Source organism: Delphinapterus leucas, chromosome 5 (genome assembly GCF_059928025.1).
Source record: "Delphinapterus leucas isolate spDelLeu-1000000601 "Yukka" chromosome 5, BTC_Dleu_Yukka2, whole genome shotgun sequence".
In the NCBI taxonomy this organism is placed as follows: Eukaryota; Metazoa; Chordata; class Mammalia; order Artiodactyla; family Monodontidae; genus Delphinapterus; species Delphinapterus leucas.
In genome coordinates, this window is record NC_143133.1 from 111,699,872 (window position 1) to 111,717,038 (window position 17,167).

The 17,167-nt window shown below is 43.2% G+C and overlaps 1 protein-coding gene across 4 annotated transcripts in view; it reads left to right on the top strand.

Annotated features, from left to right (window-relative positions):
• The window catches only part of SLC10A7 (solute carrier family 10 member 7), a 250,116-nt gene extending 233,154 nt beyond the window's left edge, over positions 1 to 16,962 (top strand). For all 4 annotated transcript variants that reach the window (XM_022599742.3, XM_022599744.3, XM_022599741.3 and 1 more), the window contains 2 exons: positions 14,090 to 14,235; positions 16,686 to 16,962. In XM_022599742.3, coding sequence (XP_022455450.1) covers positions 14,090 to 14,235; positions 16,686 to 16,715 — 176 coding nt within the window. In that variant the 3' untranslated portion in view covers positions 16,716 to 16,962. The remainder of the gene's footprint in view (positions 1 to 14,089; positions 14,236 to 16,685) is intronic.
• The last annotated feature ends 205 nt before the right edge of the window (positions 16,963 to 17,167 follow it).

The window sequence follows — 17,167 nt, forward strand, 5'->3', positions numbered from 1 at the left end:
CGCAGTCTCCGCCCGCGAAGGGGCTTCCTAGTGTGTGGAAACCTTTCCTCCTTCACAGCTCCCTCCCACTGGTGCGGGTCCCGTCCCTATCCTTTTGTCTCTGTTTGTTCTTTTTTCTTTTGCCCTACCCAGGTACGTGGGGAGTTTCTTGCCTTTTGGGAGGTCTGAGGTCTTCTGCCAGCGTTCAGTAGGTGTTCTGTAGGAGTTGTTCCACGTGTATATGTATTTCTGGTGTATCTGTGGGGAGGAAGGTGATCTCCGCATCTTACTCCTCCGCCATCTTGAAGGTCTCCGAGTCAGCCTTTTAAAAGAGACATGGATTTATGGGTAAATAATTCTAGTTTCTAATCCCCAAATCAAAACATCCTTGTTCTTCTGTGTCAGAAGATATCTCTTCTGAGGTTTAGGTTTATCATAAACATGGTACCATCAAGAAGAAAATTAGCACCAGAGGGTGATTAGTGGCCATGTTGACAAAACAGAAGGTGTATGTGCATTTGGGTCACAGTTTACTCCCATTTACAACTTAACTATGATTTGGACGCCTTCCAGAAGTTCCTCTGTCCATTGTTAAGAACATTATCAATGCAAAATCTTAGGGAAAACTAAGTTTAGGGTGTTGGAAGCTGTGGCAGAATCAGTGACAGTGCATGTCGTATTCATCAGCCTCTCATTGGCTCACACTTAAAAAGTTCCAAGTGTTTTTCTTCATTTATATAAAAACACATCTTTAAGAAAATCTGTAAAACTAGACAAGGCTTTCCAGAGCCAGTCAGATGGGGCCAGCCCTGTGTTGGTGACGATGTTTAATCTATTCTGATGACTTCGTGTTATTTTTGTCATACGAAACTCTCACTCTATTTTTGAGGTTTCGCATCCTGTGATTGTGAACATTAGGCAGATTATTCTCTTTAGAAGACAAATGACTCTTCCTTCGCAGCCCAGAGAAGGAAAATGGTAAGCTCACTCTACTTCCTTCCCACCTGTCTCTGTAAATATGGTGACCCCTCCCGGAAGCCTCCATGAGCATCTGAATGAAGCCTCCACGGCTCAGCTCTTCAATGCATTCTTGAATTCCCCATCGGTTAATTACTCCTACAATGCTGTCAGATAGGTGAGGATGTACCTAATCTTCCGAGGCTGAAACCTTCGATTGGTAGAGTTAAATGTTTCATTGTCGGCATCTGGTGAGCCAGTTCAGGACATTCATTAAACATCTTTTCCAATCAGAACGTACCTGTTTCAAAACAGAAGTAACACCAGCTGCTCATTTGGGTCTTTTCTTGCATCTTTATGCAAGTTTTATTACGTAAAACTTTCAGCAAAGGGGTAGGGTTACAGCCCAGGTGACTGAAGGCTAAACCACCATCTTTCATCTTCTGAATGGGCTGACAATGGTCAGAAAATGGTCATCGACCAACTTTTATTCAAAGTGAGTAAAAGCTGGTCATATGAGCTCCTCTGTCGAAAGGAATACCTCTCTTCTTTGCAGACCTTTCCTGTGTAAATATTTTATTTCTTACGTTCTATATTCTATTCCTTTTCACCCTCCATTATTCTGTTAATATCATCAAGCATCTCTTTTTCTCTCGGGTTCCAGGCACTCTGAAAAATCACCATCGGAGGCAGTAATGTGGTAGAGGGTCCAGAACCAGAGCCAGTCTGTCTGTGTTCACATCCCAGCTACACACTGTTGCTCACTGTGCGTGGCCTTGGGGAGATTTTTATTCTTCTGCTGCCTCAGTTTTCTCATCTGAAAAATGGGGAGAATAACGGTAGCCTTCACTCACATTGTAGACATAAGGAGTGAATGAGCTAATGTTGGCACACTCTCAGAATAGTGCCTGACCCATAGTAAGCCCTGTGTAATGATTTTCCACAATCTGTATTCCACCTACCAACATACCAATAAGAGCCAGAAAGGTCCATGAACTCCAGATATGGCTTCTGAAGTCCTGCCTGAGGTGAGATGACCGAAAGACTACAACATGAACACTGCCCTTTTTTTTCTAAAACTCTCAATTACTGGAAAGATTGTTCCTTCTGTTAATAATGGCCTCGGACTTCTAGTTTATACCCTTGTATTTGTTCATTTTCCTGCTCTTCCAGGCCTAACTCTGCCTTTTGGATAAAGGGAGATGTATTTTTATATATTATTATAGTCTGTATTTTATAATATATAAAAATGTTATGTTTTTGAATTCTGGTTTTGAAATATGAAGGAAGGATAAATCTCTTAGGAAAGTTTTACATAAACATTGGTTTAGCATAGCTAAATAGCTCCTGACTACACCGAAAAGAAATGGAGCTGTGAGTCTTCCTAACCGTGGAGGGGAGGGTGGCAGGAGAGCCCCATCAGGACCTCAGAGGAGGTGTCTGAGTCCAACGTGTGAAGTGCATTTCTGACACCTCCTGTGTGGAATTCCACGTGTCCCTTTCCCTCTCATATGCCATCTACAGAGATAACCATGGGACGTTTTTCAGGCCTCAGAGGTTGGAAATTAAAATTCCATTTTTACTTACCTGTGAAACTGGTATAAGATTGTCTTGTTTTTCTGCCGGAGGTCTAGCCAAGGGGGTTGGTTGTTAGCCATCCCTGAGCTGCTGCTATTGCCTTTGTGTTCAGCGATTTAGAAATGCCCTAGCCTATGTGGGTTCCCTGAACCCATCACTGGGACAATGAGAAAACGAAAGAGTTCTTATTTGCATATATTATTTAGTTTTACATCATTTTGGATGACTCCTTCTACAAAAAGGACAAGAATCTTTCCTTCTGTGTCTCATAAAGCAACAATAGAGGTTCTGATGGTGGAGTCACATCAAAGATAATATGGTGGGCTTCCCTGGTGGCGCAGTGGTTAAGAATCTGCCTGCCAATGCAGGGGACACGGGTTCGAGCCCTGGTCTGGGAAGATCCCACATGCTGCGGAGCAACTAAGCCCACGTGTCACAACTACTGAGCCTGAGCTCTAGAGCCCACGAGCCACAACTACTGAAGCCCGTGCACCTAGAGCCTGTGCTCCGCAACAAGAGAAGCCACTGAAATGAGAAGCCTGCACACCGCAACGAAGAGTAGCCCCCGCTCGCCGCAACTAGAGAAAGCCCGTGCACAGCAACAAAGATCCAACGCAGCCAAAAATAAAATAAATAAATTTTAAAAAAAGATAATATAGCAGTTTTCCATTACAGATGGAATGACACGAAAAGAACAGGGAAGCAAATAAAATGTAAATCACTGGCAAGGGTAAGGCAGCCCAATCTGTGTATTAAAACACCTTGGAGAATTTGAGCAAAAGACCAGTCATTTAGATGGGAGTGAATGAGAGCAGGTCACATGATCCGTGACATCCTGTCCACCTTCCTAAGGGAATCTGCAGGAAGTAGACTCGCCAGCCTTTGGAACATTCCAGAATGGGTTTCAGGGGAAGTCCTAGAATAGCCAGCATTACGAGCAGAATGTAATTCTGGGGGCTGTGCAGACGTACCACCTGCTCCAACAGGCCACACGTTAGTGGCCCTCTCTCTGATGGACAGCAAGCCAAGCCGTACCCATCAACCTGGAAGTAGGTGGCCTTTCTTTTTACCCACTCTAAAAGAGAGACAAAAATTAGAATAACCCAAATGTTCACTGCATCCATTTTGCCTAACAGCTTTACAGTGCTGCATTTCCTCACTGCCCCGTGCCATGATTCTGTGGTTGGGTGGAATTTGCTCTTCACCTAGCTTCGACATGGCACTCTCCATCTTCTCTCCCTAGTCAATAAGAGCATAAGTTCCATGAAGGCGGGGTTGGGGGAGGGGTATCAGTTTACCCACTTATTCACTGCACCTAGAATGGTATCTGAAGACTTACTACTTACCAGACATTGTGTATTGTTTCATTTACGGTTTATTAAGAAAAAAAAAAAACCTACAAAGTAGGTACATTTTACAGATGTGAAAACAGAGGTTCAATCACTTGCCTAACCAAAGTAACACAGCTGGTAAGTGGTAAGCATGGGATTCCAACCCGGGGCTCTCTGTGTCTTGTATCAGACTTCGTAACAGCTACCTGTACTGCCTTGTGTAGGCTACTGGACATAATAAATTATAAATTGCTGCATGAAACGACAGCTATATTACTGAAAATTAGCTTGCTTTAGGAAAATCCTAACTGAAAGCCTTTTCTAAACAAATTCCAAAACTGTTGGTGTACCTTGTCATGGTACCATTTTGTGTTCTAGAAAAGGCATATGAGTACCCCTTTGTTTAGTAACTGAGATAAATCAGCGCCAGTGAGTTTGACTTTCTGTGACTATTTGTCTCTGAAGAGAAAGTGTGTGAGTGTGTGTGTGTGCGTGCGTGCGTGCGTGTGTGTGCGCACACGCACGCGCGCGTGGGGTCAGAAGGGGACCCAGACTGGCATTTAGTGACACCTGAAAAGAGTGGCTGTGTTCCTCTAACAGCGGCTGCCTTCTTCAATTACATTATGATTGGGGAGACCATCTATCCCAATGACTCTTAAAGGCAAATGCGGGCTTTTGAACTGAGAGATGCACTAAGAAGGAAGAGATAGAATTCAAATAACAATGTGTAAGATGTTTGGAGAGTAAAATTATGGATGTTTCTAACTAAGAACAAACTAAACAAAAGTGGGAAATCTCCATGGCGACTGAAGAGCGAAGCAGCTCGATGCCAGACTTGCCAGCAGCTCTCTCCAGAACTCACTGGAACGTCCGAGAAAGAATTTAAATGGAAAACAAGTCATGTGAATTCAGGCGAATGAACTTTTGAAAGACAGGAAAGGATCCAGGTGATTGGCGTATACTCTCTCTTAGCGAAGTGGGAAAGTAAGTGACATATTCAAGCTCAAAAACACAAAGGGTGTTTTTCAATATATTTCTTCTCCTACTCCACTATTCAATACTCATTTCAAAGTTTGGTTTCCACGGTCAGACCAGTTTCTTTCCTTCCTGCCATAATGAATATATTTTTCTCCTATGAAATACAACCCTCTCCCAGAGGGGTGTGCAAAGAATTTTTTTTTTTTTTTTTTGCGGTATGCGGGCCTCTCACTGTTGTGGCCTCTCCTGTTGCGGAGCACAGGCTCTGGACGCGCAGGCTCAGTGACCATGGCTCACGGGCCCAGCCGCTCCGCGGCATGTGGGATCTTCCCAGACCGGGGCACGAACCCGTGTCCCCTGCATCAGCAGGTGGACTCTCAACCACTGCGCCACCAGGGAAGCCCGGATTCTCTTTTTAGTCCAGTAAAGCAACTAGTATTTGTTCTTGTCCTGTCTTTTTTGATGGGAAACATTGCTTTAGCACCTATTCTTCAATAATTAATCACTCATGTATTGAGTACCAGTCCTGTGCTTAAACACTGCAGGAGATTAAAAGAAAAATATAAGGCTTTGCCTATTTTCAGGGGCAAACAAAACCTACACAAAAGAAAATAATGGCAACATAAGCAAATGCTAAATTATGGAGTGCAACTAGGAAGAGAGGCTTCATTCTTCAAAAGAGGAAGAAATCGGTAGGGAGGCCACCTTCACCATGGAGAAAAAATGTAAAGCTGAGCACAAAACAACCCATAGGATTTAGTCACCCAGAGGGAAAGGACAAGATCGAGGCAGGGGCTCAGCTTTTACAAAGACAAGAAAGTTCTAGGCCTGAGTCAGTGACAGCAATTGGCAACTGAGAGTTTGGTTTAATGGAGTTAACATAGGTTAGTGTTTAAAAGTAAATAGACTGTGGTCTAATTCTGCCTCTACCACCTACCAGATGTGTGATGTTAGGCAAGTCACATAACTGCCCTGCGCCTCAGTTGCCTCATGTTTCAGTGGGGAAATTGCCACCTACTTCTTAGGGCTGCTTTAAGGATTAAGTGAGATAATGCAGGAAAAGCACCTGGCAGGCAGGAAGCACTTACAAAATGGCGGTAGTTGCCATTGTTCTCTACTGACGTCAAAGGGGTAGAGGATTTGATGAATGGGCACTGGAAAGTCATTGTAATTCTTGAGCAGGGTATTGCCTTTAATTAATGTGGGTTTTAGGAAGATTAATCTGGCTGTGGTTTGTAGGATTGATGAAGGGAAGAGTCTGAAGACAGGGGGTTATGTCAGGAAGCTGAAAGAGTCATTTGGCTTGATTTTATGAGGAACCGAATTAGGAAGGTGGCAGTGAACCCTGAGGGGGAAGGACAGTGCTCGATAGAGGAAAGAACCTCCAGAACTTGGTGACTTGATCTACAAGTAGAAAGACAAATGGGGATCCCCAAACTCTGAGTTGTAGCAACTTGGTAAGCATGCACCAGGCCGGCGCTCACTCTCTGGACGAAGGAAAGCCGAGGTGATTGGGGCAAGTGCTACAGAAAGTGGGCCCCAGGAAGGCAGGGGCTTTGTCTGTGTTATTTTCCTTATATCTTCAGCACCGGGAACAGTAAATCACATACAGCAGAGGCCCAGAAAGTATTTTTTGAATGAATGAGTAGATGGTGAGAGCATCGTGCTCCTACAAGTAAACTCTGAACAACGATATAAAGTAGATGGTGTTCATATTGTGAGCAATAGAGCGGCCTTCCGTGAGAGGTATGTAAAGGTCCATATTTAATCGAGGAAGAAAAATGTCTGTTTCTCAAGGAAAAATTTAAAAACCGTCCATCCAATAGAAAGTAGTAACTGTTGAAACTTGATACAAAGGGAATTTTCTAATTCAGAGAACATAAAATAAACATTTAAAATAGGGGGGGGAACCCCTGCTTGTTCTGGTACGTATTGTTTTATCCTTTCCATCCTGGGTGTAGGATAAAAGAAACCCCTTATTTGCTTGTTAGAAGAAGAAAGCTCTCACTTGAAGTTCTTAGTTGGCAGATGTCAGTTGAAAGCTCTGCTTATGGAATATGCCGCAGTGTCAAAGTCTGTTGGATAATTTTAGACGAATGTGTCATGTGTGACATGGAAATATGGCATGCCATACATTAGTGATTTCCCAAGTGTTTGGAGCAGGTAGCAATGTGCTGGGGAAGTGCTCTTTATCTCTCCACACAGTGTACTTGTAGAGCAGTGGGGAAATGCTTCTGGTGGAAATTACTTTAGTCAGAAAAGGAATCCATTTACAATATGCGCCTTCTAACATCTTTCAGACAATGCATTGTATTAAAGAGGCATTTTTTGATTAATGTTTTATAAACATTTTTCAGCATGACAGCTTAAAGTCCCTGTAAAATTGTAAATGCGCGCATGGTGTTCACTTCCATAAAGTCAAACGCCGTCTCATAAAGTCTAGTCGGATCCTGTCAACAATGGTGACACAGAATCAGTACCTGGGAGCATTAAAATTAATTTGCTTCATTTATATTACCGCAGTGATCGCAAGATGAAAAGAGTCCTATATTTAAATTTTACTTGAAAAAGAAAACTCTTTTGAGTAAGTTTGTTTGGTTTTTTGAAATTATTGCCCTTTTTTTCTCCCTAGTTAATGAATGGAGTGAAAATGGAGTGATAGTCTGCACAGTAACTTTATGATGGGGTCTGGAAAAGCACAAGTCCGATCCTTCAGTGCTCTTCCTCTGAGCACTAAGATGCTCAGAGATGAAGACAAAACAGTCACTGACCCTAAGAAGCTAACAGCTTAGTGAGGGAAACACACACACACACACACACACACACACACACACACACACAAAGCAAGCAGCGATAATAAATGCAGCAAACGCTAGGCCGGAACACGCCCCAGTTGGGTAAGCCTAGAGCAGAAAGGAGCCTTGGGACATCAAGGATGGCTTCCCAGAGGAGGTGAGTTAGAAACTGCGGGCTAAGGAATCGGGCAGGTCAAGAAGTGGGTGGCGAGCATCCCGGGCAAAAGGAACTCACGTGCAAAGACCGAGGGGTGAGACTTCTAGAGCCTAGAGCATGGGCATGGGCACGGGTTGGGGAGAGGAGGGGAGGAAGGGGCACCGCACTCTTCATGGCTGGAGCACAGAGAGAGCCCAGGGGAGCATGGTGAGACGGAGAGAGATTTTGTACTCAGCCTGGTTACAGACTGGAAAATACCCTGCAGAGGACAAGCCAGAAGGCAGAGAGATGGGTTTGGGATGAGGGTTGGGGGGCGGGTGAGGGCTGACCGAGCCCTGAAGGAAGGTCACGGGGAGGCAGTGGGAGTGGTCATAGAGGGGCCTGTGAGTTACCTGAGTGAGGGTCGTGTCACTTGCCTCGCCCTTTAGTTAATCTGTGAAGTGAGTGCTAATTGAATGAACGATTGAGTGAATTGTTGAAAGGGTGGGTGAAGAGGATGAAAGGGTGGTGCATCACATGGGCTTCTGGAAAAAGACATAGCGATGTTCTCCGATTTGACTTGAAGGTCAAGTTTTGCCAAATTCGTGGCCAGGTGACAGAAATCGCAGTGCGGTGAGCACAGCGGCCCTCACAGTTCCAGGACTCTCTCTATTTCATTTCCAGTGTTCGTCCTGATAGTGCTGGAGACACAGCAAAGATGCCCTAGAACAGAGATCGTAAACTTGCCGCTTCCAAACATCGCCAGGGTGGACTGGACCACCCAGACATGGAATCGTAGAATAGTTACCTCCCCCTCCACCCCACCACTTCTCCCAACTTCTCTTCCTACTCTGACCCTCGAGAAAATGAAAATGCACAGGGTGGAAGCTGCCAGGAGGACGGATGGGGAGAAACCGAAGAAAAGCAGGGGAAAGACTGAGATATAAAGAAGAGATTGCGAAGGAACTAATAATTGAAAAGGAAAGTGGATAATTGAATGATCGAGAAGTAAGGTAGAGTTTCAGACAGAGGGAACAGAAAGGTTCCCAAAACAAATAGCTTGACTTGAATCTCTAGAGTCCCCCTCCCCTCATCCGGGGATTAGCCGGTGGTGAATCCACCCTGAGACAGTGACAAGCAAAGACGCAGCAAAGGGACCTGGCCCCTAATCTCCGGAAGCTAAGTTTTTCTCTCTGATGTGATTTTCAATCATATTTTTAACATTAGTCACTGAGAGTGGTGGTGATAGGAAATCTGATTAACAATTAACAAGAAGGTATTGCAGGCACAAAAAGTGATGAAGAGAAATCCCTACTTCATTCGACAGATGTCTACAGCAGCGGCCAGTCATGGGGGAGCCCTCTCTTTTCCAGGCGAAGTGGATGACTGGGGTGCGAAGCCAAGTGAGAGAGGGCCTGTGTCTCCAGGGTGAGGCAGGCAAACACGCCACGCCATCAACATAGGGCACTAAAACAGTGTGGGAAAGCGGGGAGGGGACAGTGAGGAAATGAAGGAGTAATAAGTGCAGGAAGTAGCCGGAGCTGGGGGAACAAAGGAAGAAGTTGGGTTCTCAGAACCTAGAAGTCTGGAGAGGAAACAGGGGTCAGACCTTCAAGGAGGGGCACAGTGGGTTAGCCGCTGGGGCCAAACCCCAGGCCTCTGCGCCTTCTCCAGCCTTCCTCTAGTGTCCAGGGGGCCGCCTGCTGACAAGGAGGAGTGATGTTTGCAGAGTCCCAGCCTGGTCTGTACAGAAGAGTGTGTTCAAAGATGAGACGGAAGAGCTGAAGAACCAGCCCAGGACCAGGAGAGAGCTTCATACAAAGTGATAGCAGGGTCCACAGAAGGTAGAAGTTCACCTGTACACTGGAAGTATCTTGAAAGCAGTGTCAGTCTGGGGTTCCCTTGCCACTATTGGGGTAGGCCTCGTGGTCACTGAGCTCCTGGCCACTGTGAAATCACAGGAATACCCCAGCGTGGGTAGCAGGGGAGTGTGAGGTCTGCTGCCCCCGGAAGTGCTGCTGGGAGGGTTAGGGGCCCAAGGGAGGCGAGTTCCGAAAGGACTTCTGGACTAGAAAGCTCTTTGCATCCCAGGCCCTCTTCTGCTTCATGGAGCTGCCATGCCTGTGGCATCTTGAACTGAAGACCTTGGAGGCCTTGACCCTTACCTGACACACAGAACTGGAAACCCAGGTGGCCTAGATTGCAGTAAAGACTCTGCCACTTGGGAAAGTTTTCTAACCACTAATGAGGCGTTTCAGTCTCCTCATTAGTAAAATGGTGCAAACAATAGGTTTCATCAACCACCGAGAGTTGTTGTCTGTTCATATGGGAGAGCCCTTGACAGCACCTGGCCTCAAGTAAGTACTCACTGCATACAAACCGTTATTATCATTATTACTACTATCTTTTCATCACACTACAGTGAATTGATGTCGCTTCCATTAAGATACCTTGTGAACTTGCGTATTGGAGCAGCAGCCCTGTGACCATATCTGTGGGCTTGCTTGAGCTGGCTGAAGAACGACCCAGAGCCTGCCTGAACTTAGCCAAGAAAGTGTAACTCAGGTGATTTAGCCCAGCAGCCATTGTCCTTGAATTTGGGGTCAGAAACCCCTGCTCTGACCATTTTTTAGAGACACATACCTCCATATTTCTATCATTTGCCCCCTTTAGCCCCACTATTACTCCACGCCACCCCCCAACTCCTTCACATCATCCTTTTGGGCCAAATAACCTTTCCTGAAAACAGGAGTAGTATATGTTCAGGTCTTCTTCATTTCTCATTGTAGTAACTTTCTGGGAATATAATTTTTTTTAGATTTTATTCATTTTATTTTATTTTTTATTTATTTATTTTGTTGGCTGCGTTGGGTCTTTGTTGTTGCGTGTGGGCTTTAGTTGTGGCGAATGGGGGCTACTCTTTGTTGTGGTGTGCGGGCTTCTTATTGTGGTGGCTTCTCTTGTTTCAGAGCACAGGCTCTAGGTGCGTGGGCTTCAGTAGTTGTGGCACGCGGGCTCAGTAGTTGTGGCTCACAGGCTGTAGAGCGCAGGCTCAGTAGTTGTGGCACATGGGCTTAGTTGTTCTGCAGCACGTGGGATCTTCCCGGACCAGGGCTTGAACCAGTGTCCCCTGCATTGGCAGGTGGGTTCTTAACCACTGCGCCACCAGGGAAGCCCTCTGGGATTATAATATTAAATGCTGCTTTTCAATATCTAACACTGATCTAATTCAAATCCAATAAGTGGATTAAGCATATTACTTTTAAAAAGAAAACTCCTTTGTTCTTTATATTAGTGAGAAGACAGAAGCTGTGCAAAAATCTAAATGCATATGCTTGAAGCTTTGAGAGAGACTTTGTTTGGGAAGAGTTAAGTGTTTGCAGTTTATGGCAATGATATGTGAGGCTATGAAAAAGAAAGCAGCCATGAAATACATTTTTGCATAAAGGTTTGAAATTTAGTAGAAGGTAAAAATAATTGAAAAAACAGAGCTTTCCTCACCAGGCTATCATAAAACGTTATTTATGTGCCATCATTGTGTGTATTTAGGAGCCTGGGTCCTTTTCGGTGGTTGTTCTCAAAGAAACAAAAAGAAAGCTAAGCTGTTAAAACTATTCAGTTGAAAAACTGATGTACATACACAGCCGTACTGACAACTGGACCACATTAAAGCAATTGGTGATAATAGTCAAATCACCAGTGTCTGAACTCTGTTACAGAAGCTTAATAGTTACATATGTTGGGCAGCTGCTTACAAAATATGCACACCTTGCCCTGGATATAACAGAGCGGAAGACTCAGAAGTAGTATTCATTTACCTGAGTTCCGTTACAGCCTTCACTGTGGGGTTTAATCATTCAGCACAGATTTTAGAATTCATCTGCCGTATACAGTACTGCTTAAAGTGCTTCGAGATTCTTGGCCAGAAGAGAATGTGCAAAAGCCTTTATTAATATCTATCTGGCTGAAGTACCCTCCTACTTATAGCCATATATACCATACTTTATCTTACCATATACTTTCAGCCCCAAAGTGAACTTGGGGGCTGTGAAATGGTGCCAGGCAGGCTTCCCTAAAGACCAACAGAGTGTTTCACTACTAAGCAAGAAAAGATCCTTTTTTTTTTTTTAATTGTGGTATAGTTGCTTTACAGTGTTGTGCAGAAAAGATCCATTTTTAACCTCTACCTTACTAGTATGCCTCAGCCTTCTCGAAGAAACTCTGTTCCGAAATCTGAAAGAGAAATTAAGGAAACTCTCCCATTTACCATTGCAACAAAAAGAATAAAATACCTAGGAATAAACCTTCCTAGGGAGACAAAAGACCTGTATGCAGAAAACTATAAGACACTGATGAAAGAAATTAAAGATGATACCAACAGATGGAGAGATATACCATGTTCTTGGATTGGAAGAATCAATATTGTGAAAATGACTATACTACCCAAAGCAATCTGCAGATTCAATGCAATCCCTATCAAATTACCAATGGCATTTTATACAGAACTAGAACAAAAAATCTTAAAATTCGTATGGAGACACAAAAGACCCCGAATAGCCAAAGAAGCCTTGAGGGGAAAAAACGGAGCTGGAGGAATCAGACTCCCTGACTTCAGACTATACTACAAAGCTACAGTAATCGAGACAATATGGTACTGGCAGAAAACCAGAAACATAGATCAATGGAACAAGATAGAAAGCCCAGAGATAAACCCACGCACCTATGGTCAACTAATCTATGACAAAGGAGGCAAGGATATACAATGGAGAAAAGGCAGTCTCTTCAATAAGTGGTGCTGGGAAAACTGGACTGCTACATGTAAAAGAATGAAATTAGAACACTCCCTAACACCGTGCACAAAAATAAACTCAAAATGGGTTCGAGACCTAAATGTAAGACCAGACACTATAAAACTCTTAGAGGAAAACATAAGAAGAACACCCTTTGACTTAAATCACAGCCAGATCTTTTTTGATCCACCTCCTAGAGTAATGGAAATAAGAACAAAAATAAACAAATGGGACCTAATGAAACTTTAAAGCTTTTGCACAGCAAAGGAAAGCATAAACAAGACGAAAAGACAACCCTCAGAATGGGAGAAAATATTTGCACACGAATCAATGGACAAAGGATTAATCTCCAAAATATATAAACAACTCATGCAGCTCAGTATCAAAAAACAAACAACCCAATCCAAAAATGGGCAGAAAACCTAAATAGACATGTCTCCAGAGAAGACATACAGATGGCCAAGAGGCACATGAAAAGCTGCTCAACATCTATTAGAGAAATGCAAATCAAAACTACATGAGGTATCACCTCCCACCAGTTAGAATGGGCATCATCAGAAAATCTACAAACAACAAATGCTGGAGAGGGTGTGGAGAAAAGGGAACCCTCTGGCACTGTTGGTGGGAATGTAAATTGATACAGCCACTATGGAGAGCAGTATGGAGGTTCCCTAAAAAACTAAAAATAGAATTACCATATGACCCAGCAATCCCACTACTGGGCATATACCCAGAGAAAACCATAATTCAAAAAGACACATGCAACCCAGTGTTCATTGCAGCACTATTTACAATAGCCAGGTCATGGAAGCAACCTAAATGCCCGAATGGATAAAGAAGATGTGGTACATACATACATACAATGGAATATTACTCAGCCATAAAAAGGAATGAAATTGGGTCATTTATTGATATGTGGTTGGATCTAGAGACTGTCATACAGAGTGAAGTAAGTCAGAAAGAGAAAAACAAATATCGTATATTAACGCATATCTGTGGAACCTAGAAAAATGGTACAGATGAACCAGTTTACAGGGCAGAAATTGAGACACGGATGTAGAGAACAAACGTATGGACACCAAGGGGGGAAAGTGGCGGGGAGGTGTGGGTGATGGTGTGATGAATTGGGAGATTGGGATTGACATGTATACACTGATGTGTATAAAACTGATGACTAATAAGGGCCTGCTATATAAAAAAATAAATTAAATAAAATTTAAAAATTAAAAAAAAAGAAACTCTATTCCCCACTATCTTCTCACCTCTCCTTGTTAGACAGGCTGCTAACTTGCAGTGAGAGTTACTGGTGCCCTTGAACCGACGACCTTTTCAGTTTTAATCTGTTCTAGATAGAGCTTGGAGGTTTACACAGTGAAAGGAAGATGGAAAGATTTGGTGAGTCGTTCCAGACCTTCCCTTTTTAGTTCTGTGAATATACACAAGAGAAAGGCGGCGCAAATCGAAGTCCAGTTTTAATGGCATATGTCTTTAGTTTGATGACAGACTGAATTTGCCTCTAGGTTTTCTGTCTTCTTTGTTCATCAGGGATTCCAATGCTGAAGATTGTGTTTGCAGGCCATGAGTACCTCTCTTTAATATCCGTCCCCTTGCTGATCTACCACCCGGTGCAGATCCTTCTGGGAAGTGTGTTGGTGCCAACAATAAAGTCTTGGATGGTGTCAAGGCAGAAGGTGAGACTCTAGAAGAATCTTATTTGGATCTAAGTCACATTGAAATGCTATTTCTGAATCTTAGCTGTTCATATGCTTTAACTTTTGCACATATAACCTTGTTCTCAAGTACACATTCTCTTAACTAAATACGATAATAATGACGCATTAATCCAATTCAATTTGAACAAGAGGATTGAGGGCTAATTGTTCTATATTGTTATAACAGCACGATGATACTTAAAAGGTAGTTTTTAAAAGCCCTTTTTAATTTGCTCATATTGAAGGGCATATTGCAGTGGATTAAAGTTTCAGTAAATATACTCAAAATATATGTGCCCCTCTGCTCGGGTGCCCACCATCTTTGCCCGCCTGATCATTTGTATGTGTCCTGATTTCACATGCCTTTCTAAATATGATAGCACCTGGACTTATCCAGAGTGTCTACTTTATTTTTAATTTTCCAGACACATAATAACTTCTTTGTACTATGCGTTTGGGAATTAAAAAATAAAATTTCAGTAGCAAAGGAGGCCACACAAGGACGTCAATTTCATCACACTTGGCTCAGAAGTCTTGTTACTTATTTGATATTTGTGGATTTGATTTTCTAAATTATCAGCCAAAATAAAATAAACTGAGTGACTCATACAAAATTTAGATGCAGCACATACCACGGAAGTGCCCGTAGAGCTGGCTTCTTCCTTCTTCCAGTGGCTCAGACTTCGCAAGACTTCTTTCGCCTGCTCACAAGGTGTCAAGGAGATAGCCAGTGACAGAGCACTGTGTGTCGTGTCCTTAGTGTCCTGAAAACGGAATAGCCCCACTACAGCCTGTTAAGCTCTGTGTTATGCTGAGCACGTGCCAGCCTTCACCAGGTTCGGAGTGTGGGCCCTTGAGCCATCCTGCCAGCTCTGCCACCTTACCCCCGTGTGACCCTGGCCATGTTACCTCACGTCTCTGTACCTCAGTCTCTGCCACACTAAGACTCATGATAACATCTACTCTTTAGGGTTGTGGAGGATTACGTGGCAGGTATTTGACAAAAGCTATCTGATATAATCACTGTTATCATCACTGATGTTCCTTATTTTCTACAACACTCTTTGTAGCAGGCTCTGCTATCCCCATTGAACACATAGGAACTAGGCCCAGAGAGTTGAGCAACTTGCCCAGGGTTATGGGGGTGGGTTTACTCAGTGCTAGACTTAGTACTTGAACCCTGGTCTATGTGTCCCCCAAAATCTTTCCCCTACACCACAACGATGCTCCAAACAGAAATACAAGATTGCTTTTGTTTAATTTTTGGTACTGAAGTACAGTTAATTTACGATGTTGTGTTAGTTTCAAGTGTACAGCAAAGTGATTGTTATATATGTAAGAATATATATAAGAATAAAAATATATAGGAATATCTATTCTTTCTCAGATTCTTTCCCATTTAGGTTGTTACAAGATATTGAGTATAGCTCCCTGTGCTGTACAGTAGCTCCTTGTTGTTTATCCATTTTATATATAGGAGTGTGTATATGTTAATCCCAGACTCTCCTAATTTATCTCTCCCCCCCACCCCCAAGATTGCTTTTAGAAGGAGAGCCCTAGGTCCCCAGAATCCTGCCTGAGAAGGTAGCCCTCCAGCACCTTCCCTCCTCTTGTAATTGAACAAAATGTTAGCAAACACCATTCTGTGCTGGGGACCACTCCAGGCTGGGGTCTTCCCACTCAGAATTGGTACAGGAGCAGTTTAGTGATTTTCTTTCTTTTACTATTTATCCCCTTTGAAAACTTCATTTGTATATATGCTTGTGTTTAACAATGTGTATATGCATGATAGACCAGAATTTATATATATAAATTTTGACAAAGAATGAAGAAAATTATTTGAAAATCCTAATACTCCATCAATAATATACAGTCATAGTGAACAGCAAATTAATCAGAATGAACTTTTCTTCTAAATGTTTAAAAGCTCTGGGATTTATCCTGCAGAGTAACAGAAGCATTTCCAAAAGGGAGACTACACTGGACGCTGTTCATTTTTCCCTTTGCACAGAAACCACTCCAAACTAGGGGGCCACTGGCTAATGTAGAATAATCCAGAAGGCTTGGAATATTTAGCCATTCCCACCTGGCCACCTGGCCACAAAAACAAAGTGTCCATCGTAAGGGTATCCTTGAGTGTCTCCTCTGCTTTACAGACAATAGTGACTGAGACCCACAGGCACCATCTAATGCACAGCAGACGGGATAAATAGCCATGCCGGGCGTGGGGGAGATGCCAGATTCTGCAGGCCAGTGAGGTGGGCGGGTGAATTTATTTGGATCCAGGGGTTTGGATCCTGGGTTATATAATGCTATCTAGGCGGGCCTCTTTTTCCTTCTCGTAGCATAAATTATCTGGTGTTAATTGATGCTCTCACGTTGCTCGTGGATACCGTCCAACTCTGATGTCATGTTTTCCTTTCTCGTAGGGAGTGAAGTTGACAAGACCAACGGTATAAGGAAGGAGGTGGTCTTTCCGCAGCGATGTATATACGTACAGGGTTGTACATACAAACAGTTCTGAAGACATGTATTTGTGAACGTTGCTTCAATGCATATTTTATTTTTTTACACAAAAAAATGTGACATAACTGTTTAAGTGCCTTAAAATGGATTTGACGAGAGCGTTATTTCCAAAACCTACTTTGTTGGTTACTGCCAGGGGTGGTTCAGTATTTTGGAGTTGTTCTTTGTTTTTTTTTTTTTTCCTAACACAGGAAACAGTCATCATAAGTGACAAAAAGCAAACACGTTTTCATCGTACCACCTTCTGTGCAATAGAGCTCTCTACTAGCTACTGTACTGTTTGGAATGAGGTCACACCATCAGGAAAATGCCCTTCTCATGACAGTGAAAATTTCCAAAGTCTTATTCACGGATACTTTGATTTCCCTTGTGATTCTTTTTTTCT